The following is a 21,049-nucleotide window of genomic DNA, read 5'->3' as shown; positions in this document are numbered from 1 at the left end:
AATTGGATTGAGACCTAAGGGTTTTGGAGACTTATGGCCCCCTCCCCACCATACACGAGATGGCTGTTGGCCAAACTATGCTTTAGCCGATCATTCGGCCAGTAGTTATCTCCGCTAACACTCCCATGCTCACTGACGAGCTCACTCTGTCATGGGCTTCGAGAGGACAATGCGATCTATCTCTCCCCAATATTTATTAGATGGCTGATCAGGGAGTACAATTCGATCTGAAGTCTGACCTGCACAATCAACATCTCTGCCGACCATCAGTTGGCAGGTACTAGATCAGTGGCCAAACTTGTTGACATCTGCGATTTGGTTCGGCTGACGTTACTGTTTTTGGGGGCCTTAAATAAACAGCTTTTAGTTCTTTATTAAAAAGGTCAGAAAATAGAGTTCACCACCTCTGATGTTATTGAAGTCAACTGGATAAGGAAAATAACCATGGGCGCCTTAAAGGGGTATTTCAACCTCCAAGGTCCTATCACAATATGTAGTAGGTGTAATAATAATATTAACAAATACATCCAATTAGAAATGTAGTATAGTTTTTCTAATTCGCTATGTATTTCCTTATGTGCAGGCATTGCAGGACCTTAGGAATTCATGGTTATGACCACTAGTATCTAGATAACTGTTGCTAGATCAGTGGTCGTATCCATGGGATACCTTTTGTCTCTGGCAAATTGCATTTAGTCATGGAAAAACTGTTTTCCAGAAACGCATTCGTTTTAATCTTTCTCCAGAACTTGTTAGTAATTAATGGACATCCAATAAAGAGCAATTTGTTTTTATTATTTTGCATGATACAATGATGAGTCATCATTTGTGTTTTTTTTTTTTTTTGTTTTATTTTGGTTTTTTTGTCTGTCTTGTGGTATTGGTTACCAAATTCACCAAAAGTCCTCTTCATACCAAATTCATTTTTTGTGCCATCTCTTTCCCAAAAATGGCAAAGAACGCTAACCTAGCCATCTATTTAATAAAAAGGACATGATTCATCAGACTAGGTCACAGTCCAGGTCTGATGCCCACTGTCGGCACTTTTTGTGGTGGTCAATATGGGCGCTCTGGCCACCGTTGTTTTTTTACATCTTTTTAAAATATCGTTCTTTAGTATCTATCAATGCGATTAAGCCAGATTCATCAATGAGCTTTGGGTGCTGAGAAAACAATGCCTCATGAGACAGTGACTGCTCTAATAAAGAAGAATTTGAGAGGAAGAACTGTAATACCACCAGCAGTCATAACTCATCCTTCCCCCTTAGACATTGACCGTGACGTACCAGTTACCTAGTTTCAGAAGATTCCAATATGCAGGTTTCTAGCTGGAAAACTTTAATACCTCACGTAAAGAAGAATATTACTGTAAATCTTGTCTGTAAAATGCAATACAGATTACAGTATTATGTTAAGGATATAGAATTGTCTTTTTAGGTGAAACTTGTTTTAGGCAGCGATCAACCATAAGACCTTCATCTGAAATGACACAAAGCTAGAAGAACTTCCTGTGGCGGCCGGTTGCTGTGACCGCAGACGTTCGCTGCTCATACACAGATGTGTTCAGAACTTCTCATGTGTAGACAGCTTCTCAGCTCGACTTCCCACACCTTAATGATTGTCGAACACCCTGAAATGTCAGTAAGAATCTAACACTATCCTACCATCTGATCTGCAAGCATTGTCCTGCACTGGCTGTGAAGGCTAATTCTAATCCTGCTCCTGTCCCCGGGATACCAGCTGTCTGAATCCCGCTCCTCTGACTTTGGGGTTGACGTAATTACTAGCGCTCATTTGTTGAAATGGAAATGAAACCAACAAAACTTTTAAGGCCGTTCTTTACACAAAGCTCATTCTGTCTTCCCATCATCAGTAGCCATGGAAGTGCTTGTGGCTGGTGGGGCTGGTGTTTGTATCTTTTGTAGATGAATCTCTTTTTGCATGTTTCTTCCATGGAGATTTTTGTACAGTAATATGGAAATGTGTCAGATTCCTTTAGTTTGTTCCACTGATTGTTTCCTAATACTGAGATTTTTCCCATGCTTCTGGTGCGTCACTAATGATGACTGTGCACATGAACTACTCAGTCATATCAGAGCACTTTGAGCCCATCTTTCTGTAATAGAGAATACTAAACTTACACAGGGTATTGATATAGACTAAAGGTAGCCATACTGTTAGATGGCAATCAGTGAGCACTCGGCTGTCTCCTGACCCAAACCATACACATGCACACTTTATTTGGCTGAGCGTGCATGTGTATTTCTTTTTTAAGGGACTCTGTCAGCACAGAATGACTGTTCAAGTTCAAACTAAGCCTAGGCGCACGCTGCATCATGGTGTGGCCAAATATTTTAGGCCGGGTGCACACGGTCAGTAATCGGCAGCGCCTTGAAGGCAGCACAAGTCCGCCCCTTCCATTGTACGGGTGATCTAGAATGACACTCCGCATGTCCGTCTCCGTAGGGAAGCCGCGAGTGCCGGTGCACGCATAGTGGACATGGGATTTCTTGAAATCCCATCCACTATGTTATAACATCTGGATGCTGCGGGTTTGATGCTGTGTTTGTACGCAGTGTCCAAACCGCAGCGCTTACTGGCCGTGGGAACATGCAGTAAGAGCAACTTCCCACCTGCTTGTTTTCCCTCTATCTACACCTCCCACCCTTCTGCTTTCATTGACAGCTCTGGCTTCTTATAGATAGAAAACAAGTGAGAAGGTGCACTCGAATGGTTGGCCCTGTCATGATGTACCGTGCCCCTGTATTTGGTTAACGGTCATTCTCTACTGTCACAGTCCCTTTTAAATGGAAGGAGGGAAGTTAGCTGCTACCAGATTACTAGCAATGGTTAATCTCCCGGGAGAACAGAAAGATCATATGTTGAAATTTAACAATCCTTTTTTTCTGACATAATCTACCAGGTGATTTTGATGTGTATGGGGGTTCTGTGTTTTGCTCAATCACTAAATGGTTGTGTTCCTGTACCTCCATGGGTGCAAATGTCAGTTTCCCTCAACTTTTGATCCTTTGGTCCTTGGCCAGTGGGTTTGACAGGAAGCCCCATAGGATTAGTTAACCACCCACCTTTTGCATAGGGAAGCATTTGCCCTTCACCACCAAGTTATAACATAATGATCATATCAAAGACCTAAACTAAGTGGGTAGAGGTGGGGTCATTCAAGGCTTTTGGGATCATTTTCAGATATCAAAGTTGGAAGCTTTGGGGGTGATTTAAGATCAGCAATTCTGTCGATGTGGGGGGGCTCATGTTGAAGTGGACTCTCCTGATTCTCACACTGTGTTCGGGGGGGCCATGGTGACCAGTAACATTACTGATGTCAATGCTCATCACAGCCTCTGGATGTAGCAGAGTCGGGAATCATCGTGGGACGTTCATATTATGGATTACAGCGGATCCCTTGGATTTATTTTTTTATGGTATTAAATGGGTAATTGTCGGGGAGTTTTTTTTTTTTTGTTTGTTTTTTTTAACTGGCAGAGTTAATAATGGGGTTTCTGACGCCTCTCTATTAGAAATTTCTGGGCTTATCAACATACATTAAAATTGCCTTCAACCCCAAAACCATTACCCTGATTGCCAACCCACCAGGGCAATTGGGAAGGGAAGAGGCTAAGTACCAGAATTGGGGCATTTAATGGATGCGACATTTCTGAGGCGGCTGAGGGCTGGCGGTGTTAATTTGGGAGCTGCCAATATCCATGGCCCTTACCAGACTATATTTAATATCAACCCCCAGCTTGTCTGCTTAGCCTTTGCTGGTTATTTAAAAATAGTGGACCCCACATCATTTATTTTTTTTGGAGGGGTCCCTGATTTTTAATAACCAATGAAGGCTGAGCAGGCAGCTGCAGTTTGATATTAATAGTCTGGAAAGCTACATGGATATTGGCCCTTTCCCAGAAAACGCCAGCTCACAGCGGTCTGCTTTTCCTCAACTGGTTAGTAAAAATAAGTAGTCCCCGCAACATTATTTAAACTTACCAAATTTTGTGGATTATAAGACGCACCGGATTATAAGACAAGTGGAAAAAAAACCTGTGATTCAGCTTAGGACAAAGGTGGCTGCAGCTTTACAAAATTTTATTGGACAACTTGAAAATATATATTTGCTTTAAAAAAAATATGTGCATAGCAAACACCGAGCACACCAGTAGGAACGATCTACGCATTTCAACTAAATAGTCTTACTCATGATCAACTGGTTAGTAAAAATAAGTAGTCCCCGCAACATAATTTTCATTTTACCAAATTTTGCGGATTATAAGACGCATCGGATTAGAAGAGACACCCCAAATTTTGAGGAAGAAAAAAACTTTTTTTTTTTTTTTAATAAAATGGTCCTTCTTATAATCCATGCATCTTATTGCTTACCAGGGGTGGTGACTACGGTGAAGCGGGGTCCCACGGTTTCTGCTGGAAGAGGCAAGGGTGGAGCGTTGCCGCAGGCTGGGATGAAGGCGGTATTCCGATGTGTGCCACTGCTGGTGTTCGGTGGTGTGGGGGGCTCTGGTGACATTTTGTTAGCCCAGAGCCCCCCGCACTTCATCTCGGCTCTGAAATCTCATCTCCCAAGATCTCCATCTGTGCGTGCCCCGGCAGCCATTTTCCCGGAGTCCACTGCACAGTAACCATGTTAGTGCAGGGGATCTGGGCTTTCACAAAATGTCGGCAGAGCCCCTGCACCACGGAACACCCGCATTGACGCGCATCGAAACACCCCCTCATCCCAGTCTGCAGCAATGTTCCACTCTTGCCTCCTCCAGAGACCTTGGGACCCTGCTCCACTGCGGCTGGTAAGGTATATCCACATTATAAGACGCACCCCCATTTTCCTACTTTTTTTCCCCAAAAAAATTTGTATCTTTATAATACGAAAAATACTGTATTTATTTGCTAAATACATGCACAATGCACTGATTATATATCTCACTGACCTCTTTCTATCTATATATCTATTCTATCTAACGCTGATGGTACATGTGATGAATTTGCTGTAGTTGTTGAATTGTCAGATTTTCTGTGTGTGTGTGTGTGTGTGTGTGTGTGTGTGTGTGTGTGTGTGTGTGTAAAAATTGGATGGCACACGAATGGTCTGGTTTTTTTTTTTCTTTTTTCTTTTCCTTACCTCAATTACAGGTGAGGAAAAACTTGCAGATGTACACTGCCTCACTGAATAACATTGGTGCAGAGTGCAATGTGTCCCCCCTCACATTGCATTCACTGACTTTATATCCAGATGTGAGCAAACCCTTAGGGTATGTGCACATGTTGAGTAAAATGTTTGCATCTCTTGGCAGGAAAAACACACCTGCAAAAACACATGGTTTTGCCTGCTTTTTTTTTTTTTTTTTTTCTTACTGATTTTGGAGTGAAGTCAATGGTGAAAAACGCACAGAGAATTGACATGCTGCAGATTATTTTCTGACCAAATCTACACATCAAAAATTCTCAACGCATGCATGACACTTTAGGTTTCTCATTCGCTTAGCTGGCATCAGGTTTTGTTTCAGGTTCTATCTCAAATTTGCGCAGAAAAAATACTACAAAAAAGCGTCAAATCTGTAACGTGCACATATCCTTAGCTCCGCCCCTGGCCGCACCCCCTAGGATCGCATAACGCTGCATGCGATCTGCGTACCGTATATTTAGCGTTTGGTACGCTGACCGTGCGCTGGTCTGGTTTTGCTGGCGCTGCGCCCTGCGCACAAATGCAACAGTGTGTTTTTGTGCGCTGGGCGCAGCGCCAAAAGGGCACAGCTCCAGCAAAATCAGACCAGCGCACGGTCAGCGTACCCAGCGCTAAATATACGGTACACTGATCGCATGCAGCGTCATGCGATCCTAGGGGGCGTGGCCAGGGGCGGAGCTAAGCGGCGGACCTGCGCTACACCCGGGAACGCTAGTGTGAAACTAGCCTTAGTTAGGTAAAAATAAAATATTGTGGTTCATTTTCTCCTGATACCCTTGAGAAGTAAAAAAGAAATGGTTCCAAAATTAAAAAATTTTTGTGAAAAAAGTAAAATGTTCATTTTTTTTTTTCCTTCCACATTTCTTTCGTTCCTGTGAAGTACCTGAAGGATTAATAAACTTTTTTTGAATGTGGTTTTGTGCACCTTGAGGGGTGCAGTGTTTAGAATCGTGTCACTTTTGGGTATTTTCTGTTATATTAACCCTCAAACTCCAAATGTGAGGTGGTCCCTAAAAAAATAGTTTTGTAAATTTTGTTGGAAAAATGAGAAATCGCTGGTCAACTTTTAACCCTTACAATGCCCTGACAAAAAAAATTGTTTCCAAAATTGGTCTCATGTAAATTTGACATGTGGGAAATGTTAATTTTTTTGCGTGACACCACTCTCTGATTTAAGGGTACAAAAATTAATTAAATTTGAAGCATTCTAGAGCTATAACCACATAAAGTAACAGTGGTCAGAATTGTAAAAATGGGCCTGGTCATTAAGTACCAAATGTCATGTTAGGACATTGCTAATGTCCTGTTCTCTCAGGGTTAACATTTGCTGGCCTCCCTTTGGATTTGTGAGGGGTATTTATACTCACTCCAGACTAGGATTCCCTGTCAGCTATACTGTTTTGACTGAGAGTCTGACCCCCCCCCCCCCCTGGTGTGTGTGTATACATTGCTTGATTGCCTCTGTGTGTGACCTGGTCTGTCCCCTCACTCTGTTGTCTGTCTCACGTCTTGGTACTATGGTCTTCTTCAGTTCTGACCTCCTGGCTTGGCTGTTACTCCATTACAGTTTGTCCCTGCTCGTTCTGGCTTTTTGACCTCTGGCTTCCCTTCTGACAATCTCCTGTCTCACCCCTTTGGTACCTCGTGATCTCCTGGTTCTGATCTTGGCTTGTTTGATTACTCTCCTGTGTTTATCGTCTCCTCTGCACCCCGGCGTCTTGCTCCGCCCTGACCACCTCCTACTCCGTCACATGGTTCAGGTCCTGGTTGTTACCTGGTTTGTTACCCTGTGCTTTGCTCAGCTCCCTTGCTGCAGTGTGCAGCTCTCCCCGCAGCACTAATACCCGGGAGTCGTGACACCAAATTGGCTGTCGCTAAGGGGTTAAATACCTTGTGGCTGAAAGTGGCAAAAGTATGTGAACCTGTACTTTGAATATCTGGTGTAATCCCATTGTGCAGCAATAACTATCTAAATGTTTTCAGTAGTTGTTGATCGGTCCTACACATTGGAGGAATTTTAGCCCTTTCCTCTCTACAAAACGGCTATTAAGTTTGGTGTTTTTTTTTTTGTTTTTTTTTCCCTGTGAACTGCTTGATTGCTTCCACAACATCTCTAATTAAAATTAGGGCTTTGACTTTATCATTCCAAAACTAACTTTATTCTTTAACTGTTATTTGGTAGCACTACTGTGCTTTTTTTGGTTGTTGTGTTTGTTTCTTCTTTTTGGAAAGTAGTAATTTTATCTAAAATCTGCCTTGAAAACCATTGTTGTTCATTGTGGCCCTGTGTGGACACATGAATATTAGATAATGAGAGCAGCATTTGGATGCTTGGAGGTTATATTGGTGGGTTCTTGTGTATCTACCCCACCACCCATTCCCATTTTATCTAGGGCACGTCTGCATTAGGAGGTGCGCAATGTCAGCAGCAGTATTCAGCTCCCCAAGTGAATTTGATGTGTTTGATAACCCCTGCTAAGGCGGAAAGATGTGAAAGAAACCTTAGTACAGCGATTCTACAGGGTGGGCCATTTATATGGATACACCTGGGTGGGCCATTTATAAAGATGCAATCCAAAATGGCCGACTTCAAAATGGCCGCCATGGTCACCACCCATCTTGAAAAGTTTACCCCCTCCCATATACTAATGTGCCACAAACAGGAAGTTGATATCACCAACCATTCACGTTTTATTTAGGTGTATCCATATAAATGGCCCACCCTGTAGTACAGGGATTGTGTAGGATTATTAATACTTAGCTACTTTCTGCCAGAGACCCCACCATACCTGCCCATGGTTGTGTATGAAGCTCCGCTGAGATGAGCGGGGATCTGTTCTTGGAGGACAGCAGCATTATCTTTCTAATCCTATACAATGGTTTTGTGTAAGATGAAATCTATTTTTTTTTCTATTTTTGCTGAGGTTTTTGTGCACCATTCTAGTAATGCTGGAATATCGACAATATTTCATTTTTTCCAGTATAAAGAAAAGTAACTTTTCCAATTCTGCTCATTGCTTTTATGTTAAGTAGATTAAGCTTTTGACCATTTTGTTTCTTCTTACAGCAATATGCCCCATCTGTCTTTGAAAAATACACCACAAGTATCACAATTGGCAGCAAGGAAATCGGTCTGCACTTGTATGACACGGCAGGTAAATGGAATATCTTCGATTACCTATTTTTAAGATTGCAAATATAATGACAAGAATTTTACTTTATTCTATATCTAATTTCTCCAATGTTTTTCATTATGGGTAAGTTAATGGGAACCTGTGACCATGAAGGTGCTGCCCATTCTGCAGGCGCCATGTTATAGAGCAGGGGGAGCTGTGCAGAATGAGTTTTGTGAGGGGAAAAATCCTGCGTAACCAGTGCTTTAAACTAATTTTTCTTGGATTTTTGGCCCAGTGGACGTTTCCATCAGTGACTGGCTGCCAACTCTGTGTTCACACTTATGCAAAGAAGGCTCTTCAGTCACTGATAGGACCACACATGGACCCCAAATCCCAGAACGAGCACAGGATTAAATGATTAAATCAAAGGATATGCTGGCTCTTGTCTCACAGCTATATATCAATCAGTTCAGCTCCACCTGCTCTATAGCATGATGCCTGCAGATTGGACTGCATTTTCAAGGCGACAGGTTCCCTCTCAAGCTTTCTCCCATTTTTGCCTTTTACGACCAAGACAAGTGGCTGCTTTCATGACTTCCATAAAAGTAAGCGGGATTCTTACCAGTAGCGTAGCTTGCGCTGCAATGCTGTTTCTGTAACTTTAATTCATTCCTATGGGAGATGCGCAAACTGCACAGCACAGCTGCGCTCGGCCACTGTAAAGGTACTGTCACACTTAGCGATGTACCAGCGATCCCGACCAGCGATATGACGCGGTCAGGATCGCTGGTACATCGCTAAGTGGTCGCTAGTGAGCTGCCACACAGACAGATCTCACCAGCGACATCGCTGGGGACGGGGGTCGCTACTTACCTGTCACACCAGGCGATCCTGCGTCCTCCCGCCCGGCTCCACGCGTCGCTCATCGTCACAGCAGGAAGCGCCGCAGGAAGCTGACGACGAGAAGTGGTCCTGAACGTTCTCGCACGATCAGCGATAACCAGCGGGGGAGCGGGTTGTAGGTAAGTATCAGACACAGAGATATCGCTAGTAATATCACTATAACGTCACAAGTTATAGCAATATTGCTAGCGATATCGCTTAGTGTGACAGTACCTTAAGTCCGCACTTCAGCCATGTAAGTACGAGATGGGAAAAGCCACCTAACTTCATGAAGTGTAAATCCTGCAGACATGGCTTACATCGTAGATTTAATACTGGGAGCGCTTCTGCAAAGTCTATCAATGTTTTTCATCGGTAAATATGGAGTGACGTTTTGTGGAACCATGACGTTTGCCAGTCCCACTGTTGAGGCAGTATAGAGAACTGTGCCTAAAATCAAACCTATTCTACAGAATGGAGATTTAGAGAAGATGTATAAATTGCAGAGCCGAGAATCCTCACATCCCGCTCAGTGCTAGCTGTCAGGGTTCTCCAATGTGCACAGTGTCCTGTGATCGCAGGTATGTGATTTGCTTACATGCGGTCATGTGCTGACTAGATGGGCACGGCCTCGCTCAATACAAGTAAACTGAGTGAGGCCGGAGGCAACCTAGTAAGAATGTGGCCGGACGTATGAAAATCACATACTAGCGCTCACATGACTGCCCGCTCCCGGCACCGGAGAATCCTCATGGTGTGCAGTGAAGATTTAAGTCTGCAGTCACACAGTGACTGCAGATTTGTAGCTTAAGGCCGAACAAAGATGGTTGGAATGGCATCACAGAATTGCACTTAGCTAGTAATATACTGCGATGTTGATGAGGTTTTGCAGTGGCGGAGTTCATAAAAACATGTCCTTTCCTGAAAGTTATTCTGTTAAATTCTTAGCCTAAAGTGTTTAAAATTGGGTGTATGTGCTGCAAGTTTGTACCAGAAAAGCATTTAAGAAACCTCTACTTCCTCCTAAATATAATACCTAGATTCGCACGCCATGAGAGAAAAACCTGATTGAAATTGTGCATTTTTTTGGTCATTAGTGTCTTATTCTTATACATGTATTTTACTGGTAAACTATACGTGGTTGTTAATCTGTAGTAATGGTGCTAAACCAGAAATACCAGTTTAGGAAACATGTACGGTAGGGACATAACGATTTGATAGACAGGTTTGTGTTGTATCATGCTCTCTGTGGCAGTATAGCCTGGTAAGGGCTTGTTCACACTGGGCGTTTTTGCCATGTTTTTCACCATGGGGAAAAAAAAGTTGCAGTTTACAGTACCAGCCAAGTGAATGAGATCTCTGAAGTCTCATTCACATACTCCTTGCTTTTTCCTGGCAGATTTGAACCTTCAAAGTGAATTTTTTTTTTTATTTTTTTTTTTTTTTTTTATTTTTTTATTCAGCATGTCAATTCTTTCAGTGTTTTACAGCATTGTTCAGCCATTTAAATTAATGGGGTAAAAAAGTAGCAAAAAAAAGCTCGTAAATTGCATATTTGACTGTTTTTCCTGCCTGCACCCTAGCATTTGCAACATTTTTTTTTTCTGCTGCAAAGACCCAATGTGTGCACACGTAACCTAGGGGAGAAGCAGAGTTGAGACATGTAGTGATGAGTGAACATGCTCAGATAAGGTGTTTTCTGAGCATGCTCCTGTGGTAAGAGTGTCTTCGGTGTGCTCGAAAGATCTGTTGCAGTCCCTGCGGCTGCATGTCTCATGGCTGTTCGACAGCCGCAACACATGCATGGACTGTCTGACAAACAGGTAATCTCTGCGTGTGTTGCGACTGTTGAACAGCTGCGTGGACTCTAGCATATTATTTGAGCATACCGAAGACAATCAATTAGCACTCGGGCATTACAGATAACACCGTATCTGAGCACGTTCACTCCGTACTATAGACCTGGCCACTATTGCCGGTGTTTCACCACTGATTACAATACTGTATGTTTGTGTGTGTTCTTCTTTTACTCAGATGTTTGTTCCTGCTTTCGGTTGCATGTGTAACAATTGTTAGATTTACCGTGTACGACTTGTTAAAGTGCAGTTGGCAGTGTAGTAAACCAGTCAGTGCAATATTTTCTGGCTTTTCCACTGCTTTGCTGATGTACAGACTAGACAACACATTTCCTTGAATTAGAGGGTTCAGCTATACAAGCACTGTAATTAGCATGCAGGTCAAGATCTATATGAACGATGTGGGGAATTTTTCTCTGATTGTGGCTTATAGTCTAGTCTGAAATGTACCTTTTGCTCAGTGCTGTAAGTCCTCATGGTTTCCTTCAGGGACAAGACAGATGTGACTCTTTCATACATTTTTATTTGTTTTATTTTAAACCTCTGCATTTACCCTGAATGGAAACCAGCTTTAGTAAATATCATGCGCTGTATGGGATTCTTGCCAGGAACATCGCTGTGAACATACACAACCTGTCTCCTCCATACATCTGTGACATGGTCTCCTGGTACTTACCTACACACAACCTTCGATCCTCTCAAGATCTCCTTCTCTACTCCCCCCTCATCTCTTCTTCCCACAACCGCATACAAGATTTCTCCCGCGCATCCCCCCTACTCTGGAACACTCTACCTCAACACATCAGACTCTCGCTTACCAACACATCAACTGTTCTTCACTGTCCTATTAAGGGAATAGAAGAATCCAGGATATCTATAAACAGAAAGATAGTGAGGAAACACTTAGCTAACCTAAATGAATTCAAGTCTCCAGGTCCAGATGAATTACACCCCAGAGTACTGAAGGAGATAGCAGAAGACATTTTTGAACCCCTCTCCATAATCTTTGAAAATTCTTGGAGAACAGGAGAAGTGCCAGAAGACTGGAGACGAGCAAATGTTGTTCCTATCTTCAAAAAGGGGAAGAAGGTGGACCCAGGCAACTATAGGCTGACTTCTATACCAGGAAAGATCTTTGAACAAATTATTAAACAACATGTATGTCAGTACCTGGATAAGAATGAAGTGATTAAACAGAGTCAGCATGGGTTTGTAACTAATAAGTCATGTCAGACTAACTTAATTTCCTTCTATGATGGAATCACTGATTGGGTGGATCAAGGAAATGCTGTAGATATAGTATATCTTGACTTCAGCAAAGCATTTGACAAAGTCTCTCATACAATCCTTATTGAAAAAATGACTAAGTATGGAATGGACAAGGCAACTGTTAGGTGGATTCATAACTGGCTTAGTGATCGGACCCAAAGAGTGGTCGTAAATGGCTGCACATCCAGTTGGAAGAATGTCTCACGTGGGGTACCACAGGGCTCTGTCCTGGGCCCTGTATTGTTCAACATCTTTATCAACGATTTAGATGAAGGAATTGATGGTAAACTGATAAAAATTGGCTGATGACACAAAGCTAGGAGGGATAGCTAATACTAGAGAAGAGAGAGAGAGGATTCAAAAAGATATAAACAAACTGGAGAAGTGGGCAGCAACTAACAGAATGGTTTTTAACAGGGAGAAATGCAAAGTACTACATCTGGGCAATAAAAATGAAAAAAGCATATACAGAATGGGAGGAATAGGGCTAAGTGACAGCACATGTGAAAAAGACTTGGGTATACTAATAGATCACAGACTGAATATGAGTCAACAGTGTGATGCAGCAGCAAAAAAGGCAAATGCAATTCTAGGATGTATTAACAGAAGCATACAGTCCAGATCACGTGAAGTCATTATTTCCCCCTACTCCTCTTTGGTCAGACCTCATCTGGAATATTGTGTCCAGTTTTGGGCACCACATTTTAAAAAAGACATCAACAAACTGGAGCAAGTTCAGAAAAGAGCGACCAGAATGGTGACCGGTCTGCAAACCCTGTCTTATGAGGAAAGGTTGCAGGATTTGGGAATGTTTAGTTTGCAAAAGAGAAGACTGAGAGGAGACTTAATAGCTGTCTACAAATATCTAAAGGGCTGTCATATTGCAGAAGGATCAACTTTATTCTCATTTGCACAAGGAGAGACTAGAAGCAATGGGATGAAACTGAATGGGAGGAGACACAGATTAGATATTAGTAAAAACTTTTTGACAGTGTGATCAATGAGTGGAACAGGCTGCCAAGAGAAGTGGTGAGTTCTCCTTCAATGGAAGTCTTCAAACAGAGGCTGGACAGACATCTGACTGGGATGATTTAGCGAATCCTGCTTTGAGCAGGGGGTTCGACCAGATGGCCCAGGAGGTCCCTTCCAACTCTACGATTCTATGATTCTACCATGGAAACCTTCAAAAAGGAACTACCTCTTCCGACAAGCCTACAACCTGCAGTGATCCTCAGTCTACTGAACTGCCGCACGACTAGCTCTACCCTCTCCTAGTGGATCCTCACCCATCTCCTGTAGACTGAGCCCTCGCGGGCAGGGTCCCCTCTCCTTCTGTACTTGTGTGTGCCTTGTACTTGTCTATGTATGCCCCTTTTTCCCATGTAAAGCGACATGGAATAAATGTTGCTATAAAAAATGAAGAATAATAAAACTTGCCCACAGCAGGAGCAAGGACTTGGACAAATCTAGAAACTGCCTTAATGCAGAAAAGGTATATATGCAGAACCGGATGAGAACGTCTCAACTTGCAAGAATTGATTTTTACCGTGTCAGAAGCGGTTTATTACTTCTAGTAGATGCGGATGAGCACGACTGTGTTTAAGGGAACCTGTCAGCAGGATTTCATACGACAAACAATTTTTGTATGCAATTCTTTCAAAAACAGGTCTAGCAGTAACCTTACACTTCGTTCTTCTTTACTGATAAATCAGCGTTTGATCTATGAGAATGTAAATCTATGGTAGACCTGAAGCCTCTGTCACTCCAGCTCTATTCTTGGTGCCATCGCCTTCTGCTTGACTAACTGCTCCTTTGCCTGAAGTCACTCAGATCTACAGCCTGATGCACATATAAATAGTTTGGAGGGTGAGATCCTGCTGACAGATATTGAAGGTGTATGGCCACTCTAAAAGGAATCTGTCGACCAAGTGCTCTTTTAGGCCTATTGCCATTCATCTCAACCAGGAAACATGCGTGCAGTGGGGAGAAATGAATGAACCAGACAGCACTGGCAGTTTCTTTCCCCTACCCCTTTAAAGGGAACCTGTGAACAGGATTTTCCTATAAGGTAACTGCTATACATGTGTCTTTTTAAAGGGGCAGGTGTGGCGCCCCTGAGGCTCAGTCGCCACAGAGGTACTGCACCTCCTCCTGAGGTATGGTACCCCACCATCCAGGTAAGTTGGAGGCTCTTGACCACGCTCCAACACCTGCATCCCATACAACAGTAGTTCAGCAAAGCCACATTGCGGCTCCCTGCTTGGAGTGTAGCAGAGCACCATTGGTGGCTCCCTGCTTGGAACACTAAACGTGCTGGGAGGCGGGCGGAGTTAGAATACATAAAAGAGTGGGAAGGTTTAGAATTTCAGTCAGTTCGAGGTCAGTCACTCAGAGAGTCACTCAGAGAGGAGTGAGGAAAGAAGATCCCTGGAAGAGGGATGGAGGAAGGAGGTGCTGCAGCAGCAGATCTGTGACCTGGGTCTGCTGGCACAGGAAAGGAAAGAAGGAGAGAGACATTCAACCGAAACCTGATCTTCCATAAGAAGGAAAGACTAGTACGGAACGTAGGAGTAAAAGGGAACAGAGGACGTGGGTAAGGCTAGTTTCACACTAGCGTTTTTGAGTGCAGCGACAGCCTGCGCACGGCCGCCGCTAAGCCCCGCCCCCTGCTGTGCCTCCGCCGGTAGATCCGCCTACCGGCGCATGACGCTGTATGCGCCCTGCGTCCCCTATCTTTATCACTGGGGGCGCAGGCCGCGCGCAGTTTGCGTTTGGCGGCGCATGCGCCTTTTTGACGGTGCGCCGGCGCAACCAAACTGCAGCAGGTTGCGTTTGGCGCAGGTCGGCGCACCGTCAAAAGGACGCATGCACCGCCAAACGCATACTGCGCATGGCCTGCGCCCCCAGTGATAAAGATAGGGGACGCAGGGCGCATGCAGCGTCATGCGCCGGTAGGCGGAGCTACCGGCGGAGGCGGGCTTAGCGGCGGCCGTGCGCAGGCCGTCGCTGCGCTCAAAAACGCTAGTGTGACACTAGCCTTAGAGGAAGACCCGTGCCTAGAAGTTCTAAGCGCAAGGCCGGGGGGGTTGTATGGACACTAATGGTTCTGCAGAAGACACCGGTGGAGTAGTGGGCTGTAAATGCACTACTCCCATCTAAGACTTGGGGGCACAACAGCAACATTGATAGTGAGCCAGGACTCAGGAGTGAGGAGTCCCCGAAGCAGGCTACAGCTGTCTGCCGTACAAGTAGAGTTCTTGGGAACATCTGTCAGGAGGCACTCCAGTGTAACTCAGTACTAGGAGTACTTCACACTTAAAGGCGCTATAAGAGGAGACGTTCAGAAAGGCACATGTTGGAAGGGAGCATTCCATCTGGCCTGGAGGTTGACTGAGTCCCTGACCCGGAGGACATGGCACAGAGGCAGGCACCTGTGTGTACTACAGGCTGAGTAAAGCTTTGGAACTACAAGCCCTGGTGTCCTCCATTCATTCTCGCGCCAACGCACCCAGCACCGCTACATCTGGGTACCAGCTTCTACACCGCTTGCGCCTCTCCTCTACCCCGACATCTACACTGCCCTGGGGCTACAGCTCCACCTGTGGGGAGCTTCACCATCTTGGCTGCAACACACCACCAGCCCCAGAGGACCTGCATGCAGCGTCGGCCTAACATCTCACTTGCCGAACACCACAGGTGGCGTCACGAACTTTTCCATTAACTACATTCCACCATTCAATCTCCCCTTTTTACATTGGGCGCACAGGGCCACGGACCGGGTCACCGCTGCTGTGACACATCCTGCTGACACCGGCCCGGTACTGAGTACCCCACAGCCCTGGGAGGCAGGCTGCCTTGAAAATTGGATTGAGATCGGACCTCAGTGCTCAGACTGATCGTGACTCTCCAAGCCCAAGCGTGACGGCTGCATAGAAATATATGAAGCTGTCACACTTGGGTCAGGAGAGGTGCCAGCCAGTCTGTTTATTGCGGTCTGATCTCGTTCCAATTTATATGGCCGTCTGACTGCGCCCTAACGGTAGTTAATATGGTTCATGCATGGTCCACTGCAGTTTGGAAAAATTTGCTATTTAATATTATGGCGCCATGGATGCTAAATGCCAAGATTAGTCAAGAGGCCGGTGCTCCGCAATAGACGTCTCTCCCACAGAGGTGAGATGGATGTCCTAGCCAAGCACTTTCCATATCCTCTCTGTGCCGTAACAAAGGTGACTTTGGGCATTCCCTGGAACTGTTATTCCTGGCAAGCAGTGGTACACAGGCAAGAGATGACAAGTCTACCGTCGAGTCTGGTATTTGGCATGTGTGGTGCTACAATGATAAACAGCAGTTTTTGCCAAAATGTAGGGAAGTGCAAGTGTATGTAAAAGCTGGGGATAATGGGAATCCATATTTAAAGATGTATGCAGCCGTGTTTGGTTATAGGGGTAAATCCCGCTGACGGTTTTTCTTTTTAAAAGGGGTTGCCCTAGTAGTGGACAACCCCATTTAAAATCAAATGTTTGCCTCTCTAACATAAAAACTCCTATACTATACCAGAGGTATCTGGACGCACGTTCCCATGGCTAATGAGAGGTTGTTATGTGAGCCCTGCGCCCAATCACTGTCCCCAACTTTGGATGTATACATAATCGAGAGAAGTGAGCTGCCAGGTTTATAGGTTTAGCTTTTGTTTCTGGCCCTAGACATGATATAGAATGCCAATATTGATGTGTAAACATGGTATATCCTTCTGTGTATGTCCATCCTGTTTGTCTTGGCTCTGGCTACATGTGATTTGGAGTCCAGGACTGCATTTGAGGCAAAATGAGGCAGGCTGATGACAAAACTTACAAACGGCTGACCTGCATCGATGTGGCATCTCACACATCTACATGTCATGTAGGACACTGTATGTACCATACTCCCTCAACCCTCCTGAGCAGTCTATGTACATGTAGGCCATAGCGAGATGAACAAAATTATACTTTCATATTTCCGTTCTCATTTCTTCTTTCAGAGCCAACTACGTTTTTATTACATGCAAATGAGCTGTTAAAGGCAACCTGCCGTGGGGAAAACAAAAAGAAAACACTTAACCTTTAAGAAATGGGGTTAATCTGCAGGTAAAAAATGATGTTCCCAGAGCCGTGCGGCCACCGCACTGTAAGCCCGACAGCTGGGAGGAAATTAACTTTATTCCTCCTGTCGGCCTCAGGCTTTCAGCGGCACAGCCTCAGTTACTGCTCAGTATATAGTGATTGACTGCTGTCACCATGCCCTGACACTTACTGACGAGCAATGACTAGCCAGGTCTTTTCCCGGGAAGGAACAACCACGGGAAGGGCAGTCTCCAATGAAGGAAACCACCTATGACAAAACATGGTATCCATCCACAGACAGCTGTTTCGGGGTATTGCCCCTCATCAGTGTGGAGTAGGAAACTGGCCAGTAGGAGCAATGCCTAGTAAAAGACTGTACAATGAGGATGAATGAACTCATGGAGATCAACATCCAACACTGCGGAGACACCCTCACATGTTTCTCAACGCAGTGATTCTAGAGCAATGCCCCCATCCCTTATGGGAAATATGTAAAAACATGCAAAACACAAGCCGCGGAGACACCATCACATGTTTCTCAACGCAAGCAATGACTAGCCAGGTCTTTCCCTGGGAAGGAACAACCACGGGAAGGGCAGTCTCCAATGAAGGAAACCACCTATGCCAAAACATGGTATCCATCCACAGACAGTTGTTTTGGGGTATTGCCCCTCATCAGTGTGGAGTAGGAAACTGGCCAGTAGGAGCAATGCCTGTGGATGGATACCATGTTTTGGCATAGGTGGTTTCCTTCATTGGAGACTGCCCTTCCCGGGGAGTCTCCAATGAAGGAAACCACCTATGCCAAAACATGGTATCCATCCACAGGCATTGCTCCTACTGGCCAGTTTCCTACGCCACACTAATGAGGGGCAATACCCCGAAACAACTGTCTGTGGATGGATACCATGTTTTGGCATAGGTGGTTTCCTTCATTGGAGACTGCCCTTCCCGTGGTTGTTCCTTCCCAGGGAAAGATCTGGCTAGTCATTGCTTGCGTTGAGAAACATGTGATGGTGTCTCCGCGGCTTGTGTATGTTCTGACACTTACTGACAGCTCAGCAGTGCATCAGTAAAATGCCGACTATAATTTAAGCCATGCCTCTGACTGAAAGCCGGAAACTGCAGAGCTGTGTGAGTACGAGAGCAAAGTGTCAGTCATTTTAATATCTCACATTGGTAAATCCCCCTTTTATTTAATCTGGAAGCAGATTCTCATATAGATAATTGTCCAGCCTATTGATCTTACCAGTTCACTTACATAAAAGAAAAATGTGGATTTATCTGGAATAACGCATCAGAGCAGACATCAAGGTATCAGTTTATTCAGCTTCCAATGAGCTACATATGCAGTGGTGTGAAAGTATTTACTCCCTTCCTGAATTCTTCTTCTTTTGCATGTTTGTCACCCTTGGCAGCAACAACTGCAATCAAGAGTTTGCAATAACTGGCAATGAGTCCTTTACAACGCTTTGGAAAAAATTTGGCCCACTCATCTTTGCAGAATTGTTGTAATTCAGGCACATTGGAGTATGTCTGAGCATGAACCGCTTTTTTTAAGGTCATGCCACAGTATCTCAATCGGATTAATGTCAGGACTTTAACTAGGCCACTCCAAAGTCTTAATTTTGTTTAAGCCATTCAGAGGAGGACTTGCTGCTGTGTTTTGGATTATTGTACTGTTACATAACCCAAGTGCACTTCAGCTGGAGGTCAGGAACTGATGGCCCGACATTCTCTTTCAAGATTTTTTAGTAGACAGCAGAATTCATGGTTCCGTTTACCACAGCAAGTCTTCCAGGTCCTGATGCAGCAAAACAGCCGCAGACATCACACTACCACCACTAAATTTTACTGTTGGTATGATGATCCTTTTCTGAAATGCTGTCACTTTTACACCAGTTGTAATGAGACATACACCATCCAAAAAGATCAACTTGTGTCCCATCAGTCAACTGAGTATTCTCCCACCAATCTCTTGGAGATCCTCAACATGTTTTCTGGCCAAACTGAGGCGAACCTTTATGTTCTTATTGCTCAGCAGTGGTTTTTGTCTTGGAACTCTGCCATGCAGGCCATTTTTGTCCAGTCTCTTAGTCAGTGTAAATGACTGCACCATAACTGAGGCAAGTGAGGCCTGCAGTTCTTTTGGATGTTGTTGTGGGGTCTTTTGTGACCTCTTGTATGAGTCATCACTGTGCTCTTGTTGTAATTTTGGTCGGCTGGCCACTCCTGGGAAGGTTCACGACTGTTCCATGTTTTTGCCATTTGTGGATTATGGCTCTCACTGAGTGGTTCACTGGAGTCCCGAAGCTTTAGAAATTGCTTTATAACCTTTTCCAGACTGATAGAACTCAATTACTTTGTTTCTCATGTGTTCCTGAATTTCTTGGGATTGCAGCATGATGTCTAGCTTTTGAGGTTTTTATTCTACTTTACTTTACTTTGTCAGGCAGGTCCAATTTACATGATTTCTTGATTGAGAACAGGTGTGGCAGTAATCAGGCCTGGGTGTGGCTAGGGAATTTGAACTCTGCTTCCCAAAGATGTGATAAATCTTTGTTTATTTGTTTTAAGGGGGCAATGACTTTTTCACACAGGGCCCTGTAGGTTTGGATTTCTTTTTCCCTTAATAATAAAGAACTTCATTTAAAAAAATGCATTTTGTGCTTACTTGTTAGCTTTGTCTAATAGTTAAATTTATTTGGTGATCTGAAACATTTAAGTGTGCCAAATATGCAAAGGAATAAAAAATCAGGTAGGGGCAAATACTTGTTCACACCACTGTATTAATAATAGTATTATTATTATTATTAATTTTATTTCTATATCGCCGACATATTCCGCAGCACTTTACATTTCAGAGGGGATTAGAACAGACAATAGAAATTACAGCATAACAATAATCACACAGGTCATAACAGATACCAAGAGGAATGAGGGCACTGCTCGCAAGCTTACAATCTGAGGAAAAAGGTAGACACGAAAGGTGGGTGGTAACAATTGCCCTGATTGTTTAGATCAGCCATAATGTTAAGTGTTTAACAGTACAGACACAGAGGGCTAATGGATGCATAAAGCTTGTGGGAACATGATGTCGGGAACCTGGTTATGGTAAAACTTTTGGCTGTGCCACCCAGGGATAGATTAGGTTAATGTGTTGAGGTGGTAGGCCAGTCTGAATAAATGAGTTTTCAGGGCACGCTTAAAATTGTGGGGATTGGGGACTAATCGTATTGACCTGGGAAGTGCATTCCAAAGAATTGGCGCAGCACGTGTAAAGTCTTGGAGACAGGAGTGGGACGTTCTGATTATTGAGGATGCTAACCTCAGGTCATCAGCAGAATGGAGGGCGTGGGTAGGGTGGTATACTGAAACAAGGGAGGAGATGTAGGGTGGTGCTGAGCCATGGAGGGCTTTGTGGGTGAGGATAATAAAATTTATACTGGAGTGGATGGGTAGCCAGTGTAATGTCTGGCACAAGGTAGAGGCATCGATGTAACAATTGGTGAGGAATATGATCCTGGCTGCAGCATTCAAGAAAGATTGGAGAGGGGAGAGTTTGGTAAGAGGGAGACCGATTAGAAGAGAGTTACGATAGTCGAGACGAGA

General features: G+C 44.2%; 1 protein-coding gene across 2 annotated transcripts in view; it reads left to right on the top strand.

Moving 5' to 3' along the window:
• The window catches only part of RHOF (ras homolog family member F, filopodia associated), an 85,735-nt gene that overhangs the window by 30,881 nt on the left and 33,805 nt on the right, over window positions 1-21,049 (top strand). For both annotated transcript variants that reach the window (XM_073585990.1, XM_073585991.1), the window contains one exon: window positions 8,280-8,367. In XM_073585990.1, coding sequence (XP_073442091.1) covers window positions 8,280-8,367 — 88 coding nt within the window. The remainder of the gene's footprint in view (window positions 1-8,279; window positions 8,368-21,049) is intronic.

The sequence above is a fragment of the Dendrobates tinctorius genome, unplaced genomic scaffold, assembly GCF_039654945.1.
Source record: "Dendrobates tinctorius isolate UK_male_01 unplaced genomic scaffold, ASM3965494v1 ptg000090l, whole genome shotgun sequence".
NCBI lineage: Eukaryota > Metazoa > Chordata > Amphibia > Anura > Dendrobatidae > Dendrobates > Dendrobates tinctorius.
Note: the sequence above shows the minus strand (reverse complement) of the source record. Positions and strands in the feature narration are given on the sequence as shown.